This window comes from Ursus arctos, unplaced genomic scaffold (genome assembly GCF_023065955.2).
Source record: "Ursus arctos isolate Adak ecotype North America unplaced genomic scaffold, UrsArc2.0 scaffold_20, whole genome shotgun sequence".
NCBI lineage: Eukaryota > Metazoa > Chordata > Mammalia > Carnivora > Ursidae > Ursus > Ursus arctos.
Window position 1 is genome coordinate 51,576,834 of NW_026622875.1, and position 23,253 is coordinate 51,600,086.

General features: G+C 38.4%; 1 protein-coding gene across 24 annotated transcripts in view; it reads left to right on the forward strand.

Annotated features, from left to right (window-relative positions):
- Window positions 1–23,253, forward strand: part of LRRFIP2 (LRR binding FLII interacting protein 2) — a 105,217-nt gene that overhangs the window by 71,025 nt on the left and 10,939 nt on the right. For 11 of the 24 annotated variants that reach the window (XM_044383289.3, XM_057316061.1, XM_048216288.2 and 8 more), the window contains 5 exons: window positions 1,670–1,741; window positions 7,307–7,477; window positions 14,554–14,646; window positions 16,937–17,029; window positions 22,951–23,052. In XM_044383289.3, the coding sequence (XP_044239224.1) occupies window positions 1,670–1,741; window positions 7,307–7,477; window positions 14,554–14,646; window positions 16,937–17,029; window positions 22,951–23,052 (531 nt within the window). The remainder of the gene's footprint in view (window positions 1–1,669; window positions 1,742–7,306; window positions 7,478–14,553; window positions 14,647–16,936; window positions 17,030–22,950; window positions 23,053–23,253) is intronic. The other 13 variants (XM_044383293.3, XM_026496710.4, XM_057316062.1 and 10 more) reach the window with 5 other exon arrangements.

Sequence of the window (23,253 nt, forward strand, 5' to 3'; positions counted from 1 at the left end):
GCACTGGAGGCAAGGGGAACAGTACCCTGTGGTTGAGTAGTGAAGTCAAAACTGTGATGGAAGAAGATGCAGGAAACTTGCTCTGAAGAGAATCCTGAAGGATACTGGAGTTGATTGGTCAATAGCAGAGAGAGACAGGAGGTTAAGAGAAGGTTTTTGTTTTCTTACAAAGGCAGGCTTGATTATTATTCTCATTGCTTGACTTGAGCCAGTAGAGAGATGACAGGAAGGCGAAGGAGAGAGTGATTGAGGAGCAGAGTGCCTGAGTGCGCGAGAGGAATGCTAGGGTGCGGATGAAGGGGAGCCAAATGTGGAGGTCCTGTCTGCTGACACAGGAGGAGGTGGGGACTGGGGTACTGAGTCACATTGTAGGTGGGTAGGAACAGGAGTCCGGCTTATGAAATGGGCAGCCTGTGAAAGTGGGCCAGTGGTTAGAGGGTAGAGAGGTTTGCAGCAGTGGCAGTGGCAGTCGAGAAGGAGAGCTGCCCCAGGCTGACATGGCATGACTTTGCAAGTATTAGTATTTACCAAGCTCTTACTAAGTACCAGGCATAGGTGGCAGGGGGGGTGGTGGTGGTGGTGGTGCAGAGTTGAGTAAGATAAACTCTTGCCTTCAGTGGGACAGAACACAGGAGGACAAAGGCCCTCTAGCCTCACAACTTAGCTTGTGCTTGCCGTTTCCTTGTATTGCTTCTTTAAGAGAATGACTTCCTTGAAGGAAATGAGAAGTTTGTATCCTCACACTCGGCTCCTCATAGCCCTTCGATGTGTGTCCGTTGAATGAATCAATGAGCAGAAGACAGACAGACCTACTAAGGAGGAATGAAGAGGGCAGGGGAAGTATAATACAGAAAGTGTCTGTAACTGGCCTTGGAGAATTGATCCTGTCTGTATTGCAGAATGGTACTTAGGGAAAGTAACCGTGACAGTTATTTTCTCACTAAATCAAGCATCCGAATAGATTGTGTGTAGCAGGGTCAGGTATAAGGGAAACTGGATTTTCCATTTAAAATTTGACCTGCTTTACTTTTAAGGATTATGGTAACATTTGGAGCAGATGCTCTTTTCTCATCATTTAAATGGCATCCTCAACATAAAATCTCTCATTTGACATAATGTTTAAAATGTTAGTGTTTAACTTCCTTCCCTTTACTTTCTTTCTCCCAAATTAATTGTGGTTGGTAAGCAAGTCATTGAAAGACAGCTTTGTTCATATCCATTTATTACAATTTTTAAAACTTTTGCATGAGTCAGTAAAATTTGCTGCTTATAATTAATTTACTACATGTTTTACTAATTCTAGATGAAGCATTATGTTAAAAATTATTTGATTTATAAAATTTTTAATATTATATGCTAAAAATGTTATAATTTATATAGCTTTCTTCCATATACACCCTCTCCCCCGCTAATGCTGTTTCAACACGTGTTAATGTCAAGAAAATATTTAATACTTTAGATTGGTTACTCAACACCTTCTCCAGCCCCACTGTCCCCGACCTGTTTGCTCTGTTCCATGGTTTGGAGTGGCAGTTATGCTTGTGTACTTTTATTTCTCTGCTTTTAGTCTGGAATATATGAAAGTAGTTTACATTTTCATCTGAATCTTTGAGACTTAAGATATGTTTGTGCATGGTTTTATGCAATGGTTCATTCCTATGTCCTGCAGGATATCTATGACCTTAAGGACCAGATACAGGATGTAGAAGGGAGATACATGCAAGGGCTTAAAGAACTAAAGGTATCAGGGCCCATTCTGCAGCCCAAGCATGCTATCTGTACGCAGAAGGGTTGGGTAATGGTGGTTTCACAAGTTCTGTTAACCCCAGTGCACAGAGCTTTACTAACAGTGTTTGTCTTTCAAGCATGTGCTTAACCTGCAATGCATAGGAAAGGCGAACTTCAGTCTCTCCTTATGTCTAAATGTTTAGTGTGATTTTTGGACTATTCAATAAAAGATATTATACCTTAGAGTTTTTAAACTTTGTAAAATATTTGCATGTCCCTTGTGTCATAGCCATACAAAATCGAATTGGGCAAACTCTTAAAAAGTATTCTGAGACTATACATATACACACATATATATTTAATTGAAAATTAGACCTTAAAGTTCTTCCATGCTAAGTGAGAGAGTATTGCCTATTTCTGTCACCAAATTCAGTCAATATTAAAGGCAGGAGGAAGAAACATCTAAGAGTGCATTATTATAAATATTCCTTTTGGAGGAAGGACCCTGAGGTAGGAGGCCTGTGTTTTCGTTTTGTTTCTTCTTCTTCTTCTTTTTCTTCTTTTTTAAACTATAGGTCAAAAAGGATTACACAGATTCAGTGCTTTAAAGAATTTGGAGGTAAATTTAAATGGGCCTAAATCTTTTCTGAGCGAGGATGGCTACTAGTTTTCAATATAAAGTGTCCGAGGGAGGCAGACAGATTGGTTGTCATGCACTTCCCCATGTTTTATTATGAAGTTCAAATCGAATATGAGGAAACTAAAAGTTTTCCTGAACACGTGCATGTCCTTATTTGAAATAGAAAATACACATCAGGCCTCTAAAATCACGTAAGCAAGGCATTCAGAAAGGTGACTCAGGATACACACAAAGGACAAACCATTGGCCTAATGGGCAAGGCTTTCATCAGCTTCCCTGGAGTGATGTGAAGTAGTTTCCCAGGCAAAACCTTCATGTGGATGATTATTGTCCATAAGGAACTTATGGTTAAGACTGAGGACCAAAAAGGGTAGGAAGTCCTATGGAAGGAAGAGTGGAGGCGGCTGGTATGGTAGCCTGCAACTCTCAGTAAACATCAGTAGAATTAAGAAGGTAGTGTCGTGCTCTGTTAGTTTTAATGGCTCTAATCGTCAGTATTTAATCCCCTTTTAAGGTTTTAGAGATAAGACTTTTGGAAGTATCTTGGATCAAGGGAACAAATCCTATATATTAAGTAAATACTCTCATACTGACATCTCATATGTAATATAACGTATCAGGAAAGCAAGCAAGTGATTCAGAGGCATTCTTACTTGCTTTTAGTTTTATTTAAAACGTTTTTTCTTATATTTTAGATCTACCATTTATTATATTCTTTGAAGGATACGAAAGAACAGATTAAATCTGTTTGAGACCAGACACAAGACCCTGTTTTTTAAGAGAAAAAAGCAAAACTTAATGTTCCTCACATAAGTGATACCATGTTAAGAAAAACTGTAAGACATTAAATATATCCATGTTCAGTGCAACAGTTTTAAGCATATCCAGAGTAAAGGAAAAACTACTTTGTGATATACAGTGGTGTACTCTGCTTTATTTTTTTCATTTAGAAGAGATCTATTTAATTTATTTTTATGTTATTTATTTTATTCAGGTATAACATATGGTGCTATATCAGTTTTAGGTGCACAACATAATGTTAACAAGAATTCTCTCTACATTACTCAGTGCTTATCACGGTACATGTACTCTTTTTTTTTTTTTTTTAAGATTTTATTTATTTGACAGAGACAGCCAGCGAGAGAGGGAACACAAGCAGGGGTAGTGGGATAGGAAGAAGCAGGCTCCTAGCGGAGGAGCCTGATGTGGGGCTCGATCCCAGAACGCTGGGATCGTGCCCTGAGCCGAAGGCAGATGCTTAACGACTGTGCCACCCAGGCGCCCCATGATACATGTACTCTTAATCTCCTTATCTATTTCATCCACCCCCCCACACCTCCCTTTTCTTTTTTTTTCCACCCCCTCCCCTTTTCATAATTCATGGTCAGCATATAATTGAGCTTGACTTCAGGTTATATTTATCCTTGAAATGACTTTTTAAGTGGAAGAAAAATCGTTTAAAAAAATGTTCTGATTGGTTATCAAGCATGGTGGTGTGAATGTATCCTATTAAAAAAGGATGCTGGGTCATTGCTTATGACATTATTCTTGATTAAGTGAGGTGGTTTTGGGGTGCTTTTCCTCATTCTAGCCTCCGTGCAGAACCACCTGGGTTATGTCAAATCACAGACTGCTGGACCCTACTCCCAGATTTTCTCATTCAGTGGGTCTGGGATGGGATTGAAAATTTGCACATTTACCCAGTTAATGCTGTTGCTGCTAGTCGAGAATCTACACTTGCAAAATCACTGCCTTAGACACATTTAAGTAAAACTAATTCCTAATAGTTATCACTCTGTAAGCTAGATTGAAATCATTAAAACTACCTTGACACAAATTTAAAACCATCCTCCATGGTCTGTTGTTTAAAGGAAGAGTACATGCCATAAATGTTATGTCAAGTTTATTGTTAAATATTGTATTTTTGCATCTGTTGGTAAACTATCTTAGATTCTGATGTTCATGCAGTTATGCGCCATTTTCTATGGGACTGAGCTGTGAGGAAGACTTTTTTTTTTAAAAGTTACTGGCTTTTTAAAAAGAAGTTATTAGCTATTAGCCCCCGAGATGGATCAGAATCATTCTAAATTCTGTATTACTATTAGGATCCCACTATATTTAAACCATTATACAATTGGCTTTGCTTATATTTTTTATTTGGGTTGTATTTGTTCCCAATCCTGGTGTAAATGTTGCCTGTTAATACAGCCCTGGTTTGTGAAGCATTCTTATGTGTGTGTATATCTTTATTGAGATATACTTCACATACTGTAAAGTTTACCCATTTAAAGTGTACACAATTCAAGCGGTTTTTAGCATAATCACAGAGTTGCACAACCATCACCACAACCCTATTTTAGAATGCTTTCATTACCCCAGAAAGAAACCCTGTACTAATTAGCAGTCATTCCTCACCCTTCCTCTTCCTCCTCCACACCCAGCCCTGGGTAACCACTAATCTACTTTCTGTCTCTGTGGACTTGCCTATTCTGGACATTTCATATAAATGGAATCATATAATATGTAGTCTTTTGTGATTGACTTCAGTTAGTATATTGTTTTCAAGATTCATCCATGTTGTAACATCTTTCCTTCCTTCCTTCCTTCCTTCCTTCCTTCCTTCCTTCCTTCCTTCCTTCCTTCCTTCTTTTGTTCTATCTGTCTGTCTATCTATCACGACTGGTTAATACTGCAGTGTATGGATTTGCCACATTTTGTTTATGTGTCAGGTGATGGACACTTGTGTTGTTTTCAGTTTTTGGTTGTTATGAATAATGTTGCCATGAACATTTGTGTACAAATTTTTGTATGGACATATCTTTTCATTTCTCCTAGATAGATACTTAGGAATAGAATGGCTGGGTCATATGGTAACAATATGTTTAACACTTTGAGGAATTGTCAAACTGTTTTCCAAAGCAGCTGTACTATTTTATATTCTCCCCAGCAATGTATGAGGTTTCTAGTTTTTCCACATCCTCACCAACACTTGTTAATCTTGTTTCTGTTTTTTTAAATTATAGCCATCATAGTAGGTCTGAAGTGGTATCTCATTGTGATTTTGATACACATTTCCCTAGTTACTAATGATGTTGAGCCTTTCTTCATGTGCTTATTGGCCATTTGCATATCCTATTTGGAGATATGCAAATAATCAAATCCTCACCCATTTTTAAATTGGATTATGTCTTTTTATTATGGTGTTGTGAGAGTTCCTTATATATTTTGTATACAAGTCCCTAATCAGATAATAAGATTTACAAATATTCTCTCCCATTGTATGGGTGGTCTTTTTTTTTTTTTAATACTTTCTTGATGGTATTGTTTGTACCACAAAAGTTTTTAATTTTGATAAAGTCTTTCATTGATAGTGCTTTTAGTATTGTATCTGGGAAACCTGCTCCTGTCTACTCCAAGGTCATGAAGATTTAGTGCTATGTTTTTTTTGAAGAATTTTATAATTTTAGCTCCTACATTTAGGTCTCTGATCCATTTTGAGTTAATTTTTGTGTACGGTGTGATGTAGAAATCCAACTTTATTTTTTTGCATGTGGCTATCCTGTTGTCCCAACACCATTTGTTGAAAAAATATTCCTTTCCCATTGAGTTGTCTGGGTACCCTTGTCAAAAGTCATTTGATCACTAATGTAAGGATTCTGGACTATCAGTTCTGTGTCTTCTGTCTTGATTTGTTGAACATTTACATTAGTATTTTTAAAATTTATTCCTAGAAGTAATGACTTTTTATGTGAAATGCTTTTTTTTGAAGATTTTATTTATTTGAGTTAGAGCGAGAGAGAGATACTAAGAGTGCACAAGCGGGAGGAAGGGGCAGAGGGAGAGGGAGAAGCAGGTTCCCCCCTGAGCAGGGAGCCCAATGTGTGGGGCTTGATCCCGAGACCCTGGGATCACGACTTGAGCAGAAGGCAGACGCTTCACCCACTGAGCCACCCAGCTGCTCCAAATTTTTTTTTTTTTTTTTTTTTAGCTTTAAAAATTGTTACTTGGGGCGCCTGGGTGGCTCAGTCTTTAAGCGTCTGCCTTCAGCTCAGATCATGATCCCAGGGTCCTGGGATTGAGCCCCACATTGGGATCCCTGCTCCGCAGAAAGCCTGCTACTCCCTCTCCCACTCTCCCTGCTTGTGTTCCCTCTCTTGCTGTCTCTGTCAAATAAATAAATAAAATCTTTAAAAAAATTTTTTAAAAACTGTTACTAGGTAGTAATAATATACCAAATTAGAAGTAATAATCTCCCAAATTAGAAAGTTATTAAAAAATAGACTTGTAAACAGTTTTAAGCAGAAAACTGAATTATATAAAATTTCAGACATTTTGTTGTTGCTTTTTTGTTGTTGTTCTTTTTTAAAAATCATTTTTGTATTGCTTACTTATTTAAGAAAGACCAGAATTTGAATAATTGCTAAAAAAACATGTTTATGCCTTTACATTAGCATTATTATGCAGAACAGGAAAGTACTGAAAACAGATGTCTGGAAAGTAGCAAAATTCAAACCAGTATTAAGTTTACTTGTGTGAAGAGAGGCTGTATTCTGTTGTATCATTGTATTCTGAATACGAAACAGCTTGTTGTTAAAAACAAGAGTAACATTTCTGAAAACACTGATGCTTCTTCATTTTATGACTCTTCACAAATATATGTGGTCTGCATACCTTTTCATCTTTCAGAGGCTACATTGCTGCTTGATTTTGTTTTCTTGGATAGCAGAGAGGATATAAAGTTCTTATCCTGGCATAACTGGCTTATTACCCTCCTTCCATTTCATGTGCATGTTACTAAACCAGGAGTTCCCCCAACTGCTTGTATTTTGCAAAAATGCATCTTCATGTGTTTGTGCCAGTGCTGTATTTCCTGTTATACTGCATATAAGCAATGAACGTATGTTAGATAGTAGGCTGATGGCTGTGACTTTCATTTAGGAGTCTTTGTCCGAAGTGGAAGAAAAATACAAGAAAGCCATGGTTTCCAACGCACAGTTAGACAATGAGAAGAACAATTTAATCTACCAGGTAGACACCCTCAAGGATGTTATTGAAGAACAGGAGGAACAGATGGCAGAATTTTATAGAGAAAATGAAGAAAAATCAAAGGTAATTGTGCATCTCATCATTCCTTTCTCTGGGTTGGAAAATTAGAACCTGCCATTTCGGAGGTGCTGGGCTTGATGGAAGAGTGCAGCCTACCTGGGACTGAAGCTCCAGTTGAAACTGATTGGTCTGAGGAAGTTGACAAATGTGCGATATCAGATCTTAAAATATTTTCCTTTTTAAATTTTTGTAAAATCTATTTAATTCTCTTAAGGAAAATCTTAAGACCTCCTTCATTTTCTGAAGATAGAATACAACTCAAGTTTTATCTTTATTTGCTATCTCTTAATTATTAGGGACAATTATAGTGAATTACTTATTTCTTCCTGTTTTGACTGGCTGGAATGCCACAAAGCTCTGAAGACTTTCAGTGAGATAGTTCATTTTTTTCCTTTTCTATCATTTTTCAAGATAATCTGTTTTCTAAATGATTGGAGAGAAGTTTTTAACCAGTTATTTAAAAACAGCAGGATGGAGACATGGGTCAGACGTCAACAGATGTTTTCTTTAGAGGTTTTGTAAGTTATATTGTTAAAACGTGCCCATGGAAAATAAAAGCCACTGTCCAAGGTTCAGATTTGCCCTTTGACAACTGCAGAAAACAAATTGGGTTCTCTTATTGGATTTGGACTTTTTAAAGTGTTGATGTCAGTCCAAGCAGAAGACAAAAGGATATTACTGCCAAAAAAAAAAAAAAAAATGAGTTGTGACTACATTGCAAAAATAAAAAGCCCAGAAAACAATTTAGGAAATGTACATTGGTGAATTGTTAGAAACATCAGTAAAATGAAGGGAGAGAAGCTGTTAATACAACCTCAAAAGGACTGGTATTAATACTATAGACTCTAATGGGGATTTTTTTCCTTGAGGACTGAAAATGCTCATTCCAGTCTGTTTTGGTCGTGTTTAAAAAGTGTTCGGAAGTGTTTGTCAAGGGCTTGGGGGAAGGAAGGCTGAATAGACAGAACATAGAGGACTTTTAGGGCAGTGATACTATTTTGTATGATACTATACTAGTGGATACATTATTTTTGTCAAAACCCATAGAATAGGGGCGCCTGGGTGGCTCAGTCGTTAAGCGTCTGTCTTCAGCTCAGGTCAACATCCCAGCGTCCTGGGATCGAGCCCCTCTTTGGGCTCCCTGCTCAGCGAGAAGCCTGCTTCTCCCTCTCCCACTCCCCCTGCTTGTGTTCCCTCTCTCGCTGGCTGTCTCTGTCAAATAAATAAATAAAATCTTAAAAAAAAAACAACCCAAAACCCTGTAGAATATGTAACACTGAGAGTGAGCCTCAATGTAAACTATGGACTTTGGGTGATGAGGATGTGTCATTGTAGGCTCAGCACTTGTAACAAATGTCCCACTCTGGTGCAAGCTGTTGATAGTAGGTAGGAGAGGCTCTTTGTGTGTGGGGACAGGGCTATATGGGAACTCTTTACTTTCCACTCAACTGCACCAAATTAAAAGTGCTCTAAAAAATAAAGTCTATTAAAAAAAAAAAGTTAGGTTAAGAAGACTTGTGTCTATATAAGTTAAAAGGAGACCTCTGGATATTTTCATTCTGGATGACGGGCTCATCGAAGACTATGATTTGGTGGCATAGGTGGTTTCCTCTTTGATTCTTCCTGTTTCTCAAGGGCAAATTTCTGAGATTCTGAGCTGTCATATTTTATGTAGAGCCCTTGGACTCCTTTTTGGCCTTTCCACACATTTTTTCATGTCTATTTCTGGCTCTTTGTTTCTGGTAGATTAGAAGAAAATCTCATGCTAAGTATTTAATGTTCAGTACTAAAATGAGTTATCATTCCATCTTCTCAAATGCCCTTGAGCATTTTTAAAATACAAAAAGAAAAAAACCCACAAACCTCCATGATTAACTTACTAGGCAACTTTATTTTTTCCTTTTATGTTTTTCTAATATGTAGAGATGTGTTAGTATACATAGAGCTGTGGTTTTTTATTTTTATGTAAAAAAAAAAAGTGTGCTTTTCAAATTTAAAAAATCTGTATGCTTTTTAAATACCCTGTAAATCTGCTTTGGGTACTGTAATGGCAAAGACCTTGTGATAGTGTTTTTCTAGTGCACCTTCTCTTTGAGCTCTTCTTTTTTTTCCCCCCAAGAGTTTGTTAGTTTGCTTGTTTGTGTGAGAGAGCAAGAGAGTGAGTGAGTGCGGGAGCAGGAGCCCAAGCAGGAGGAGGGGCAGAGGGGGAGGGAGAGGGACGTGTAGACTCGGCACTGAGCGTGGAGCCCAACGCAGGGCTTGATCTCAGGACCCTGGGATGATGACCTAAGCTGAAGTCAAGAGTTGGCTGCTCGACTGACTGAGCCACCAAGTGCCCCTATAGATAGTGCCTCATGCAGTAGAATGTTCACGTTTAGAGACCTACAGAGAGGTCAGGCACTCAAGTATGTTTCATTATAGCTCAGAAGGAAAGGGTAGATAAGGACCATTCAATTATAACAACATTGATATTAATGCAGTTTTTCAAAATGTCTTCAGTGCTTCCTGCTGGGGTTATAATTGCGTCTTAAATATTGTCTCTGTACCCACTCTGGGGAAGAATGCCTGATTAGGAATGTCTCAAGTATATTATTTTCTTAATATCTATTTATTTTGGTAGTGGATCCTTTCTCTTTTTTTTAAGGCTTATCTGAGATTTTTAAAAAACGTTTTATTATAGTTTTTAAAAATACAGAAAATAGCGGACTATTCTGAACCCTCCTAAAGCCCATCATCTACCTCCAGCAACCATCAACCTATGGCCGATTTTGCCCTACTTCCCTCACTCCTATTCTTTGAGACAAGATTTCAGTCACTCATATTTTTAAAAAAGATTTTATATATTTGAGAGCGTGAGCGAGAGACAGCAAGCAGGAGCCAGGAAGGAGCAGAAGGAGAGGGAGAAGCAGACTCCCCGCTGAGCAGGGAGCCTGATGCGGGGCTGGATCCTGGAACTCCTGGAACTCTGGGATCATGACCTGAGCCGAAGGCAGACGCTTAACGACTGCGCCACCCAGGTGCCCCTAGCTTAGCTATTTTTGACATTCATCTGTGTTGTAGTGTGGGTCACTACTTGATTACCTGACCACATTTTGTTTGTTCATTTGTGTGTCGATGCCCATGCTATCATGAATAGTGCTGCTATAAACATTTGTGTACAAGTCTTTGTGTGCACAGATGTCCTTTCTGTTAAGTGTGTACCTGGGAAGGGAGTTAGTTGCTGGATCATATGGCAACTCTATGTTGAACCATTTGAGGAAAGCCAGGCCATTTTCCACTGTGGCTGCACCATTTCACGTTCCCATCAGCAGTGTACGTGAGTTCTCATTTCACCACAGCCTCACCAACACTTGTTAGTGTCTGACTTTTTTTCTTTTTACAGCCTTTCTAGCAGCTATGGTTTTGATTTGCATTTTCCTGATGACTAATAATTATGAGTATATTTTCATATGCTTCGTATATTTTCCTTGGAGAAATAACTATTCAGATCTTTTGCCTATTTTAATTTTTTTTAAAGATTTTATTTTTTTGGGAGAAAGAGAAAGAGTGTGTGTGAGAGAGAGAGAGCACAAACAGGGGGAGGAGCAGAGGGAAAGGGAGAAGCAGACTCCCCGCTGAACAGGGAGCCTGATCCATCCCAGGACCCCGGGATCATGACCTGAGCCAAAGGCGGACACTTAACCGACTGAACACCCAGATGCTCCCTCTTTTGCCTATTTTTAAATTAGGTGTTTTTTTTTCTTTTTATTATTGAGTTGAAGAATTTATATATTTTAGATACAAGTCCCTTATCAGATACAACTTAAAAAATATTTTAAAATGTCATTATGTCATTATGAAGTCAAGAATACAAGCATTTGATGATTTGAATTCATCGTAGCTTTTGTTCTTTTTAATTTTCAAATTGTTCAACCTTTAACTAATATGAATGTGTTCAGGTTGATTTCCAAGTAATTTTGACATGAGTCTAAAATTTTTTTTTTTTTTTTTTTTGATAAATTCTTTGCTGTCTAGCACAAGAAAGTGTTCCAGGCTCATCTGGTACATTTCCTGCTCCAGACCTGGAGTTAGCTGTTTGTCCAAGGAACCTTGGTTCTTTTAGTGGGGTGGCGTTGGTGCCAGAGAGCTCTTGCCACTGAGAAGATCATTGTTTATAAGGCTTTTTTTAGTGGATGTGTCAGGGAAATATTTATGTGGACTACTTTTTTGTTTGTAAAGTCAAAATGTATTATGAATTTATGCTGGTAGTTCTAGTTCATGTTCAGGACCTTGGCATTTTTCCTTACCCTCTGTTTTACATATGTGTATCTCCGTTCTCAAAGTCACTGGGAATGATAGTAATTATGTTATATTTTGTTCTCTTTGCTCTATCCCACAGTGCTCAGAATAGCCATACCAGTGTCGGCCACGAATGATACAATTACTGAAAATAGTTAAAAGTTTTTTGTTTTGTTCTGGTTGGTTGTTATTTTGCTGCTATACTATGTATAGTCCAACCATTGTCTTTAAAAGTTACTCGAAATAGTTTCTCTGTGCTTATGCTGCTAACTGGATATATAATTAGGCTCACTGCATTTTATTTTCGATACTTAGGAATTGCTTTAAAAATTTTTATCTTTAGATTATTTTTGCTTTCAATTGTGATGAAAAATAATACAAAATTTACCATCGAAACCATTTTAAGGTGTTATAGTTCAGACAGTTTGGTAATATCAAATATATTCACATTGTTGTGCAGTGGGAACTTTTTCATCTTGCAGAACTAAAACTACTCATTAAACAACCCCCCCCCCCCCGCCGCCGCCCAGCTCCTGGCACCCACCTTTCTACTTTTTCTCTTTCTGAGTTTGTCCACTCAAGGTAGCTCATAAAAGTGAAATCATACCATATTTGACTTTTTGTGACTGTCTTATTACACTTCACATAATGGTTTCAAGGTTTATCCATGTTGTGTTGTAGCATGTGTCAGAATTTCCTTCTTGAATAATATTCCAGTGTATGTATGTACCACATTTTGTTTATCATTATTCTGTGTCTGGATACTTGGGTTGCTTCCATCAGGAATTGCTTTTTGAGTTTAACTTTGTTTTATAATTACATAAGATATTTACATATATCTGAAGTCAAACCAACAAAGAAAATATATTCAAAGAAGTCAGTCTTCTATCTCTGTTCATCCCTATTTCTTGAGGGGATTTTTTAATTAAATGCTTTATCCTTCCATTTTTTAACTTAAGAAGATATATTTTGCTATTTGAAAAAATATATACAGAGATGTATGTGTTTATCTCCCCTTTCTTAGAAAATGGTAGCATACTATAAATAGCACTGCACACCTAGCTCTTTATCGCCTCATGACCTGGGTCTTCATGCTTTGGTGTCACTACTGGTGCTTCCATTGTGTGCAGGTACTATAGGTTTTTCCACCAGCTCCCTGTTAATGGACATTTGAATTGTTTGCAGTCTTTTGCTGTTAAAAATAGTCCTGCAGAAATGATGTCTTACATAAGTCTTTTTGCATTTTTCCTGGGCTAGCTAGGGAAGTCGTCAAAGTGGGCTTATTGGGTCAAAAGGCACGGTCATTCTGCTGGATGTTGCCAGATTCCCCTTTGTAGTAGTTACGCCACTTTGGATTCCTACCAAAATGTACAAGAAGGCCTGTTTTCTTCCCCTTAGTATTTTCCTGAATACGTTGTCAAGTGTTTGGACTTCTACTAAGTTTTTTCTCTTAGTGTGATCATCTTTTTATATTCAGAGTAATTTCTGTTTCTTTTTCTGTGAACCATCCATTTCTTTAGGCTGTTTTTCTATATAGTACTGTTTTTTTCTTTTTAATTTTAGAGACTCTATATAGAGAGACAGTAACCTTCTGTTTCTGATACAAGTTGTAATTTTTTTTTTTTTGTAGATTATCATAGGTGTTTTTACTTTGCTTAGAGTGCCTTTTGCCATTCAAAAGTTTTTATGTACTCTAATTTTATTACCCATTTCCCTTTCTTGCTGGTGGATTTTTAGGTCATTTTTAGTAACATTTTTCCTACTCTTTGGTTATAGGAATTCACTCATTTTTTTCTCTAGTAACTGTATCCTTCTTTCCTTCTCTCTTTTTCTCTCCCTTCTTTCCATACATTTCCTATCCTTTTGAAATTTGTCCTGGTGCAGAGTGTGAGGGGTGGTTCCAAGTTTTTTTTCCATTTGGGTATCCAGTTATTCCAGCCACACTAACATAAAACTCTGTCTTTTCTCATTGATTTGACATGATCTTTTTGTTTTGTTGCTTAATACATTTGCACATGTAACTGGGTGTATTTCTGGATTTTCTCTTCTGCTCCTTTGGTCTGTATTCATAAGCCCTTATAAACATTGTTTTAATTATATAGGCCTTATGTCTAGTAAGGCTAGCTTTCCTTTGTATTTTTTTTTTTTTCTGGCTGTTTTTTCTTACGTTTTTCTTCCAGATACACTTTATAATCAATTTGTCAAGCTCTGATGAGAAAAAAGCCTAATGGTATTTTTATTTGGACTGCATTAAATGTATAGATTAATCTGGGGAGAACTGACATTTTTATGATGCTACGTCTTTTTGTCCAAGGTGGTATGCCTTTCTATTTGTTTGGTCCTACTTCTCTGGCCTTCAGTAATATTTTATATGATTTTCCTCATACTGATTTTGGGTATTTCTTGTAAGTTTACACATGTATTTTTTTAATTATATTTTTTGATATTGTGTTTATTATATTTTTCTCTCTAGATTTTATGTATATTTATGAAGCTTATTAAATATTATATATATTTTATATATTAATTTTATAACCTGTTACTTTAGTAAGTCTTTTCATTGTTCTTAGTCATTTTGCCATTGATTAGTCTGGGTTTTCTAGATATATACTCCTAAGAGATGAAAAATGTTAATTTTCTGAACCTTTCCTTAGAATACAGAATTTTTCTAAGTCATTATGCATGGGAAGTCCAAGTGGGTTTCTGGAGGTCAGACTTAGCCTCTGTGTTATTATACTGGAGATGTGCCAGTTTGTTGTGTGCCATTATCTGTGTAAACCATATCATTTGTTTATTAACAGGAGTTAGAAAGGCAGAAACATATGTGTAGTGTGCTGCAGCATAAGATGGATGAACTTAAAGAAGGCCTTCGACAGAGAGATGAGCTCATTGAGGTATGTGCATGAACTGTGGAAATACTTCATTTTGAACAAAACTCATTGAATGGGACGAGGGAGTGTGTGTTGGGAGGGAAGGGAGTTAAAATGCTATAGAGTTTCCTTGTCTCTTCATCTTTGCTGTACCCTAAAATTTCACACACATGAAAGAAAGTTAGGCTTAAAAAATTAATGCTACCAACTGTGTAAGCATTCCCCCTTGTAGTAGCAAAAGCTTTTGTAATTATCTTTTATTCCTTAGCACATTCTTTCCTATAGATATCTGAAGAAATGGCAAAAGGAAAAGTTACGAGTACCATTATTCTTTGGAATGTAGTGAATGCTGTCTGCTGGGACAGGGTTCTTGGGGAGTAAAATGTTTGATCTTCACTGAGGTAGATCTGTTTCTGAGGCAGCTAAAGGAAAAGAGCTAGTCAAGACAGACACCTTATATATAAAAAGCTGGAGGTTGGCAGGTTATGCTGGTGGAGGAACCCCCGAGTGCCCGTGTTGGCAGCATCCTTAGGAATGTGAAGCGGTGGGGTCCACCAAGAAATCTAGAAAGCATTTATTATCCTTTTGTTCCTGCTACCCCGTGAGCATCTCTGTTTCTCTTTAAATGTGGTCTTTCCTCTTGAGGAGGGTTTTCCTCGTGTTTCAGAAGTATGCTGGGCAGGGATCCTGCCCACTGGCGTGCTGTGGTTATCAAAGGTGTCCTGTGTTGACTTAATGTTGATGATGTGGGAGTGATTTCAGGATGGCCAGCTCTTACTTATCCCTGGGAGAGGCCTCCCGTAGGTACCACACTCACCACAATCATCCACGAACCTGTCACTCAGGACCCGCCCTTGCTCTGTTCCCCTCCCTCCTCCTCTCTTCCCCCATGGACCTGCCCCACTTAATCTCTCACCCTGTAAATGACTTAAAAAAAACCATTTAATTGAGGAAAATAAATGACTACTTTTCTATTTGTGGATTTCTGTTAACTTACCTTCTTTCTTGAGAACGATTGAATTGATTGTAGCCTGCTGAAAGCAGATTGAGTTTGTGAATTCTAAACGCAGACGCAGATAACCTTTGAAAATATCAGATTACATGTGAAGTTAGTTGTCCTAGTTTTTCCATTTTTGCCATGAAGCATATTATCTAAATTTTATATCCTGCTGGTATTTAAAAATATGTGAATTCCTCTTCTTTTTTGTCCTTTTGTATTTTTTGTGTCTATATGCCAGCCACTTGTTATTTCTTTTTCTAATTAAGATATATACTTTTCCCCACTTTTGGTTTCAAAAGAATAATAAAGCTGCTTTGGCAGCTGCTTCTGAAATACAGTAGCTTAAGTTAGAATTGGTTAGGTGTTCTAGTTTTTTTTAATTTGATGATTGTGCTTAAGAGGAATTATAATGCTTGATTCCCATAACTTGTCACTGTGGTTTAAAAGCCGAGGGTGCTGGATGTACAATCTTTAAAGACCTTAGTTTTAGGAGATTTTATGTTTAGAATTAACATCTCTTGTATGTTAATACCCATGTGTATGTATAACTGAAAAACCTTGAATATGACAAAATGATGCTTTTTGGTCTTTCATGGTAAAGTAGATAAGAAATGTGTAAGTAGGAAGAGTAGGAGATGGTAATTTACCAATAATTCTTAGAAGAAAACCTGTTAAATATTCAAGGATATAAATTGAGCCTCGTTGCCTAAGGAGAACAGTTGCTTAAGAATTGCTACATGCTGAATTCTGGTTTTTCTAAAAAACTAGACAAAACTAAACTAAAAATATGGCTGTTCCTTCGAGTTCTTGATATTCTTGCTGTCATAGGTTCTGCTAACAAATTCAAATGATTAAGCTGAGATACGTCTTATATTTTTTAGTTCTGTTTAAGAAAGTTTAGAACTATGACTTGTTCTCTGTACTAAGGATCATGTGTTCATATGCAAATCTGAATTTCCCTCTCTAGAAATGTAAGTGGCTCCATGTTTGGAAAAAAGGCAGTTATCAGAGGAAGAGCACACACACGGAGCTGTGTATACACAGAAACCCTAACTGGCTTGTTGCCACAGAGCTGTGCTTGCAACAGTTCTTCCCACTTCCCTTGTGGCAAGCCAGCGGGAGTCCTGTCACCAAGACACTGGATGTCATCTTTCCCTTTAGCAAGCAACTCTTTTCCTGCTCAGCACAGACTTTCTTTCTCCCTTTGCTAAGTTTCTTTATCGGGTTTATTTTTTGTTCTCTTTTCCTCCCTCTTACCCCCCTCTGTTTTTTCTTTCTGCTCTTCTATTACTTCTCTCCCCATTTCCTCTGCAGGAGAATCAACGAATGCAGCAGAAAATAGACACCGTGACAAAAGAGGTGTTTGACCTCCAGGAGACACTTCTTTGGAAAGATAAAAACATTAGGGTATGAAATGAAATTGGGCTTTGGTCTGAAGCTCATCGATGAGGAATAGACCAATATAATTAACTTAGAGATTCCTGAAAATGTGTCCTTTTGCTTATTTTTGAGCATTTATACACTGAAATGGGGAATAAGCAGAAGACAGAAAAAAACTTCCAGGGGAAAACTTGATACTATGCCTGGAAAGAACTCTTCTTGCTAGCAGGACTCTGGGCTTGTGAAACCTACAAAGTAGGAACTTTCTAGGGAAGTTTATTTCCCCAGGATTCTCATCCAGAAGCAGCCACAGGCATTTAATTCAAACTCAGTGGGTAACTTGATATCCTTACATTGCAAGAATTTTGGATGAGAATCAAGAGAACAGTGAGTGGGGGGTGGAAGACAAGTAATTAGTATCCCATAAATCCTTGGTGAATAAAATAGGAAGAGATTAACATCAATTTAGTTACGGAAGTGGATAGGAATGTAAGATTTGCCAGAGTTGCCAAACCATGACGTCACCTCTAATTATAACCCCATGACTCCCCAAAGCGGGGGCCCAGATAAGGAAGTCTTCAGTGCTTTTTTGCTAAGCCCTTTAGGTAGATTCCAAGTGCACAGGAGGCTGGAAAAATTCCCACCAGTTCATCCCGTGTCACACTTTGACATGTGCCCCATCTCATGGTGTGAGCTCTCTCTTCCGCACTGGGGGTGCCACACAACCATAGCTGCCAGAGGCTTACCTTGTCAGGGAAGGGCTACGGTGGAGGAAGCAGAGGGAAGGAAGGAAGGAGGGAAGGAAGGAAGGCCGGCCCTGTCCTGAGAACATAGAAAGTTCTGTTCTGCTTGAGTTTAGGGGGCGTAGGGAAAAGTTGGCAAAGATCCCTGAGAACACCTGTGATAGACACGCCTGGATGAGAAGCCCTCTGGGTCATACCCCTCAGTGTTGTGGGGGGGCTCTCATATCCAGTTCTTTTCATTCCTCCAAGGACCTGTCTTTTTTTTTTTTTTTTTTTAAGATTTTATTTATTTTAGAGACCGAGAGTGAGTGCACAAGGGGAGGGTGGGGGGCGGCAGGTGGAGAGGGAGAAGCAGACTCCCTGCCGAGCAGGGAACCCTTACTTGCTGGATCCCAGGACCCCGAGATCATGACCTGAGCAGAAGGCAGATGCTTAACTGACTGAGCCACCCAGGCACACCCCATCCTCTTATTAATAAACACATGGGAAACAAAATTACTTTTTAAAAGTTTCTAACATTTAAATACTGAGTTTCTAAAATTCCACCCAAAGCTAGAAGAGCCTTCTGGAATATAAATTAACATCTGTTAAGAGTTTTGAAATTTTGATTGTGAACTCCCGATCTTATTTACATTTTTACTTGGGGAATTTAAAATGAGATGTGAAAAAACGTATGGCACAAAGTAGGTAATTTGTAAAGGGTAAAGTCTATTCGCTATCTAGAATGGTCTTCTTTTAGGATCTTTTTTTTTTTCTTTAAGATTTTATTTATTTATTTGACAGAGAGAGAGAAAGCCAGCGAGAGAGGGAACACAAGCAGGGGGAGTGGGAGAGGAAGAAGCAGGCTTCCCAGCAGAGCAGGGAGCCCGATGCGGGGCTCGATCCCAGTACTCTGGGGTCACGCCCTGAGCCAAAGGCAGATGCTTAATGACTGCGCCACTCAGGCGCCCCTTCTTTTAGGATCTTAACATAATTTTCCTTAGCACAGATCTGTAGGTCCATGATTTCTATTTTGTATAACTGTCTTAGTATTTAAACTGATTATTTTGGATCAGCCATAGGAAAACCCCAAACCATGCAGTCCAATAAAATAGCTATTCAAAATAAAACAAAAATATTTTTTCTACCAAAAAGATGTGCTCATAGTTAAGAAATTATTTGACTTTTAAATACTCATGGCATTATTAAATGAATAAGTGGCTATCTTCTTTCTGTATGGTATATAATAATGTGTTCCTTTGGCTTTTTTAAAAAGTTACACTTAAAAAAATTTTTTTTGAGGTAATTGTAGATTCACATGCAGTTGTAAAGAAGTAATACAGAGAGGTCCTGTGTGCCCTTTATCCAGTCTTTCCTAAATGGAACATCTGCAAAAACTATATAGTAGAGTATCACAGCCAGGATATTGACCTTGCTGTAGACAAAATACAGAACAGTTTCACCACCACAAAGATGTCTTCTGATGCCCTTTTATGGCCTTATCTACTACCTTTCCTATTCCTCCCCAAGCCCTGGCAACCACTCATCTGTGCTCGTTTCTGTAATTTTGCCATTATCAAACCACTATATAAATGGGATCATAAAGTATTTAACCCTTTGGGGTTACGTTTTTCACTCAGCATGATTCTCTTGAGTTTTATCCAAGTTGCATTTAGCAATAGTGGGTCCCCTCCTTTGACTTTTTAGGAAACTTTATAAATTGTGGTAAAATACAAATAATGTCAAGTTTACCACTTTAACCATTTATCGGTGTGGAGTTTGGTAGTATTCAGTACATTCACACTGTTGTGCTGCTGTCACCACCGTCCATCTCCAAGCTCTTTCATCTTATAGAACCAAAACTGTGCCCATTAAACAGCTCCCCACGTCCTCCTCCCTGTAGCACCTGGCAACCACCATTCTACTTTCCATCTCTCTGGATTTACTATTCTAGGTACCTCATATAAGTAGAATCCTAGAGTCTTTGTCTTTTTGTGACTGGCTTATTTCACTTAGCATAATGTCCTCAAGGTTTGTCCGTGGTGGGGCATGTGTCAGAACGTCCTTCCTTTTTGAAGGCCGAATGATGTTTCATTGTATGTATATACCACGTTTTGTTTATCCATTCATTGGTTGGTGGACAGACACTTGGTTTGCTTCCACCTTTTGGCTATGGTGGATAATGCTGTGCACATGAGTTTTCAAATACCTCTTTGTGGCCCTGCTTTCATTTCTTTGGGTTGATATCCAGGAGTGGAATTGCTGCATAATATGATAATGGTATGTTTAATTTTTTGAGGAATAGCCAGACTGTCTTCCACAGCAACGGTACCATTTTCCATTCTCATCAGCACTGCACAAGGGTTCCATTACCAACACTTGTTTTCAGTTTTTCTGATAGCCATCCTAATGTGGTCCTCCCACGACTTACACAAGACACATTTTCAATATAGTCAGTGACTATCTCTGGTATCACTTGTCTCTAGCTTCATTTTCAAGATTCAAAGTTACTAACTTAATAAAGAAACGTGACCATTATTTTTATGTTAGAGTTTGTTTTTCTTTAGTTCTCCTTCATCGATCCTTGTGGTCATGCTTGTAGCCCTAAAGCAGGTCCGAGGGCCAGGTGACTATGTGTGGAATAAACACATACAGGACTTGTGTATCTGGATAGCCCCATGTGAGACTCCATCCCGTTCTGATTAGAGATCTTTCTGGCCCCGTGCAATTATATGGAGAAATAACCTGTTGCCCTCAGAGTTCAGCCTGTTATACATAGCTTTCAGGCTTCTTGACACTAGAACTTGAGGTTAGGTCAGGGGTAAAGAATTATTTAGATCTCCACAAGCATGCAGTTTTATCCTGAGTGGGGGGAAAAATCTACTGTAAGAGCTATTCTTGAATGCAAACACAGGCTAGTGGTCTTATGGTCAGGTACTACAGAGCACTTCAGATCCGGCGTGAATACATGTGCTCCAATTATAAGGTATTTCAGTAGCCTCCAAACTTTGTGGTGAAATGGGGGAACTTATAGGGTGTATTTTATTTTGCTGTCCGTAATTATGGGAAGTTGAAAAGTCCAAAAGTAAAGATAAAATGCATTGCTATAGGATGTAGGAAGAGGAGCAAATGGCATGTACTAGCATTTGCTAGAATTTCTAGTTTCAAATTGGTCTGTTCCTAAGAGATCGTGTATACTTAGTGGTGGTGTTGATGCAGAGCACGTTGTGGCAGTGATCGCTGACCGGGTTATACGTGGTGATGCATGGCGTAACTGTGCACGCAGGTACCGATAACCCACAAATGTCTAACCCCACAGAGGTCACAGTGTCTGTCAACAGATGGGAAAGTATTGCTTGTGCTTTTTTTGTCCTGATGCTAACATTTGTTATTCATGTAATAGAGTGGTAATAGTAGCTTGAAGTGTTAGGCTAAATGCCTCATGATGCTAGAAACTCAAATTGTTAATATAAAGGCAGACTCAAGACAGGCCATATGGTGTGAATGTAAATTGCTGAAGGGAAATCAGGTATTGGTGTTACAGTTTGGGTAAGTATGGGGTAGGGCTTGCCCTTATAGACTACTTTTCCAGCAGCATCTGGGATGACAGTAAGGAAACATAATTGTGGTCTTCTTGGGGCTGTGATATAGAAAAAGTATGCAAAGGCTTTGAAACCAAAAAGAACTGGATTCACATTCTGGCTTTGGCACTTATTTCGACTTTGGGCAAAAAAATTTATTTTATTTATATAATATATATATATATAAAATCTGAGCTTCAATTTTCTGATCTGTGAAATGGGGATAAGACCAGTGCAGGATATATAAGGGAGAAATTACATGTATTAATCTGTCAGAGCAAAGTTCTATGTCTTTGCAGCAGTGCCTGCTGTGTATTTGGAGCCGCACAGTTGGTGGTTGCTAGCGCCCCTTACTTATCGCCAGTTTGGGTGCGCAGTAAGATGATAATGATTTAGAACATTGTCCACGACTCAGCAGTCAGTAATGAAGCAGTTGGCTCATTTCTAACCCCATAAACCGAGAGGAAAGTTACCTGTTGTAGTTTAACTTCTTGGCCTAGTGGGGCTGTTGGCAGACAATGTTAAATATAGGAACACTTGTGTCAAGAAAGGCTTTTTCAGAATAGTCCAGCTGTCAGGTGTCTGCATAGACTGCTTGCTTGCCTGGGGTATGTTTCAAATTCTGGGTTATTTCATTACATAGAACAAATTGGATTTGTCACTGATGACCCAAGCGCGTGCTTGGCCTCAGCTCTGACAGTTGTGATTCAGGCAGTGGCGGGGGCGATCCAAGTGGGAAGAAAAGTGGTGGGCTCTTCCTGAGCCTTCCCGGGACTCTCGCATGACAGCAGTGCTTCTGCCGTGTACGTGGGGCGGTACTACTGTTGTCCCTTCCGTTTTTCAGATCAGAAATCTGAGGCACAGGACTCAAAAGCCTGACCCCGAAATCCATATTCTGCTGCACTTCATCAGTGGGCTGTCTCTATTTTGTCAGTGATTTATTTTTGTTTTTCCCATTTAGAAAGGTGTATCAGAAACCAGATTCTTAATTGTATTTAACTAAATTAACAAAAAACAGGTCCTTGGGAATCCCTTTGGAGATTAGCTATTTTGAATTAAGTGGTATTTGAGGACTGTTTTGCCACACTGCTTGGGAAACAATCACTACAGTCAATATTTAATTAAAATACCTTGTGCATACTGGTTACTTTTTCCTCCAGGGCCATTAAAATATTTTTAACTAAAAAATTTTTTTAATTTTCTTAATTAAAAAATTTCACTGTATTCTTGAATGAACAATTTTAGTTGAAATGTATTCGTTTTCTTGTTTTGGTCACCATATGAAAATGTAGTAAGGTCAGTAAGGAAAGCTTTATTTTAATACGACTGCTGTCTTCATCTTCCTTTTCCTGTTTTTTTTTTCATCGACTGGAAAAGAAAGATCAGTTCTCCTGCCTGATGTGATAAGCATGTTTTGGTGAATTGATGCACGATTAACCAGTTTCTGTTTAAACTCTCCTATGGAGATGTGTGTCCATATGGCTTTGTATTTCCTCTCATACCTAACTGCCGGTTTCCAAGCTTTACCACTCCCTTGTCTTTTATGGCCTTATCTCTGTTTATTTGAATTAGGTGCTCTCTGCTACCTCTTTCACTTGCTCTTTTTCTGTGCCATTCTTTCCCTTGCTATCCTGTCTAAAACCAGGCCCTAGAGAAACAGAAAGAATACATTGCCTGCCTTAGGAATGAGCGAGATATGCTCAGAGAGGAGCTGGCTGACCTGAAGGAGACAGTGAAGACAGGAGAGGTACGTTAGCTTTAGCCTGGAGTTTGAGTCCCTCACTGCTTTATTCTTCCTTCCTTTCATCCTGTTATCTTTCCCAGCCCGAAGACAAACCAGTGTTCATTCTTCAGTGCAGATTTGGTAGGTTTCCGTCATTTCTTCTACGGACCTATATTCCGTGTAACTAGTTCTGACCCGGTGTTACCTGTAGCAAACATATTGTCG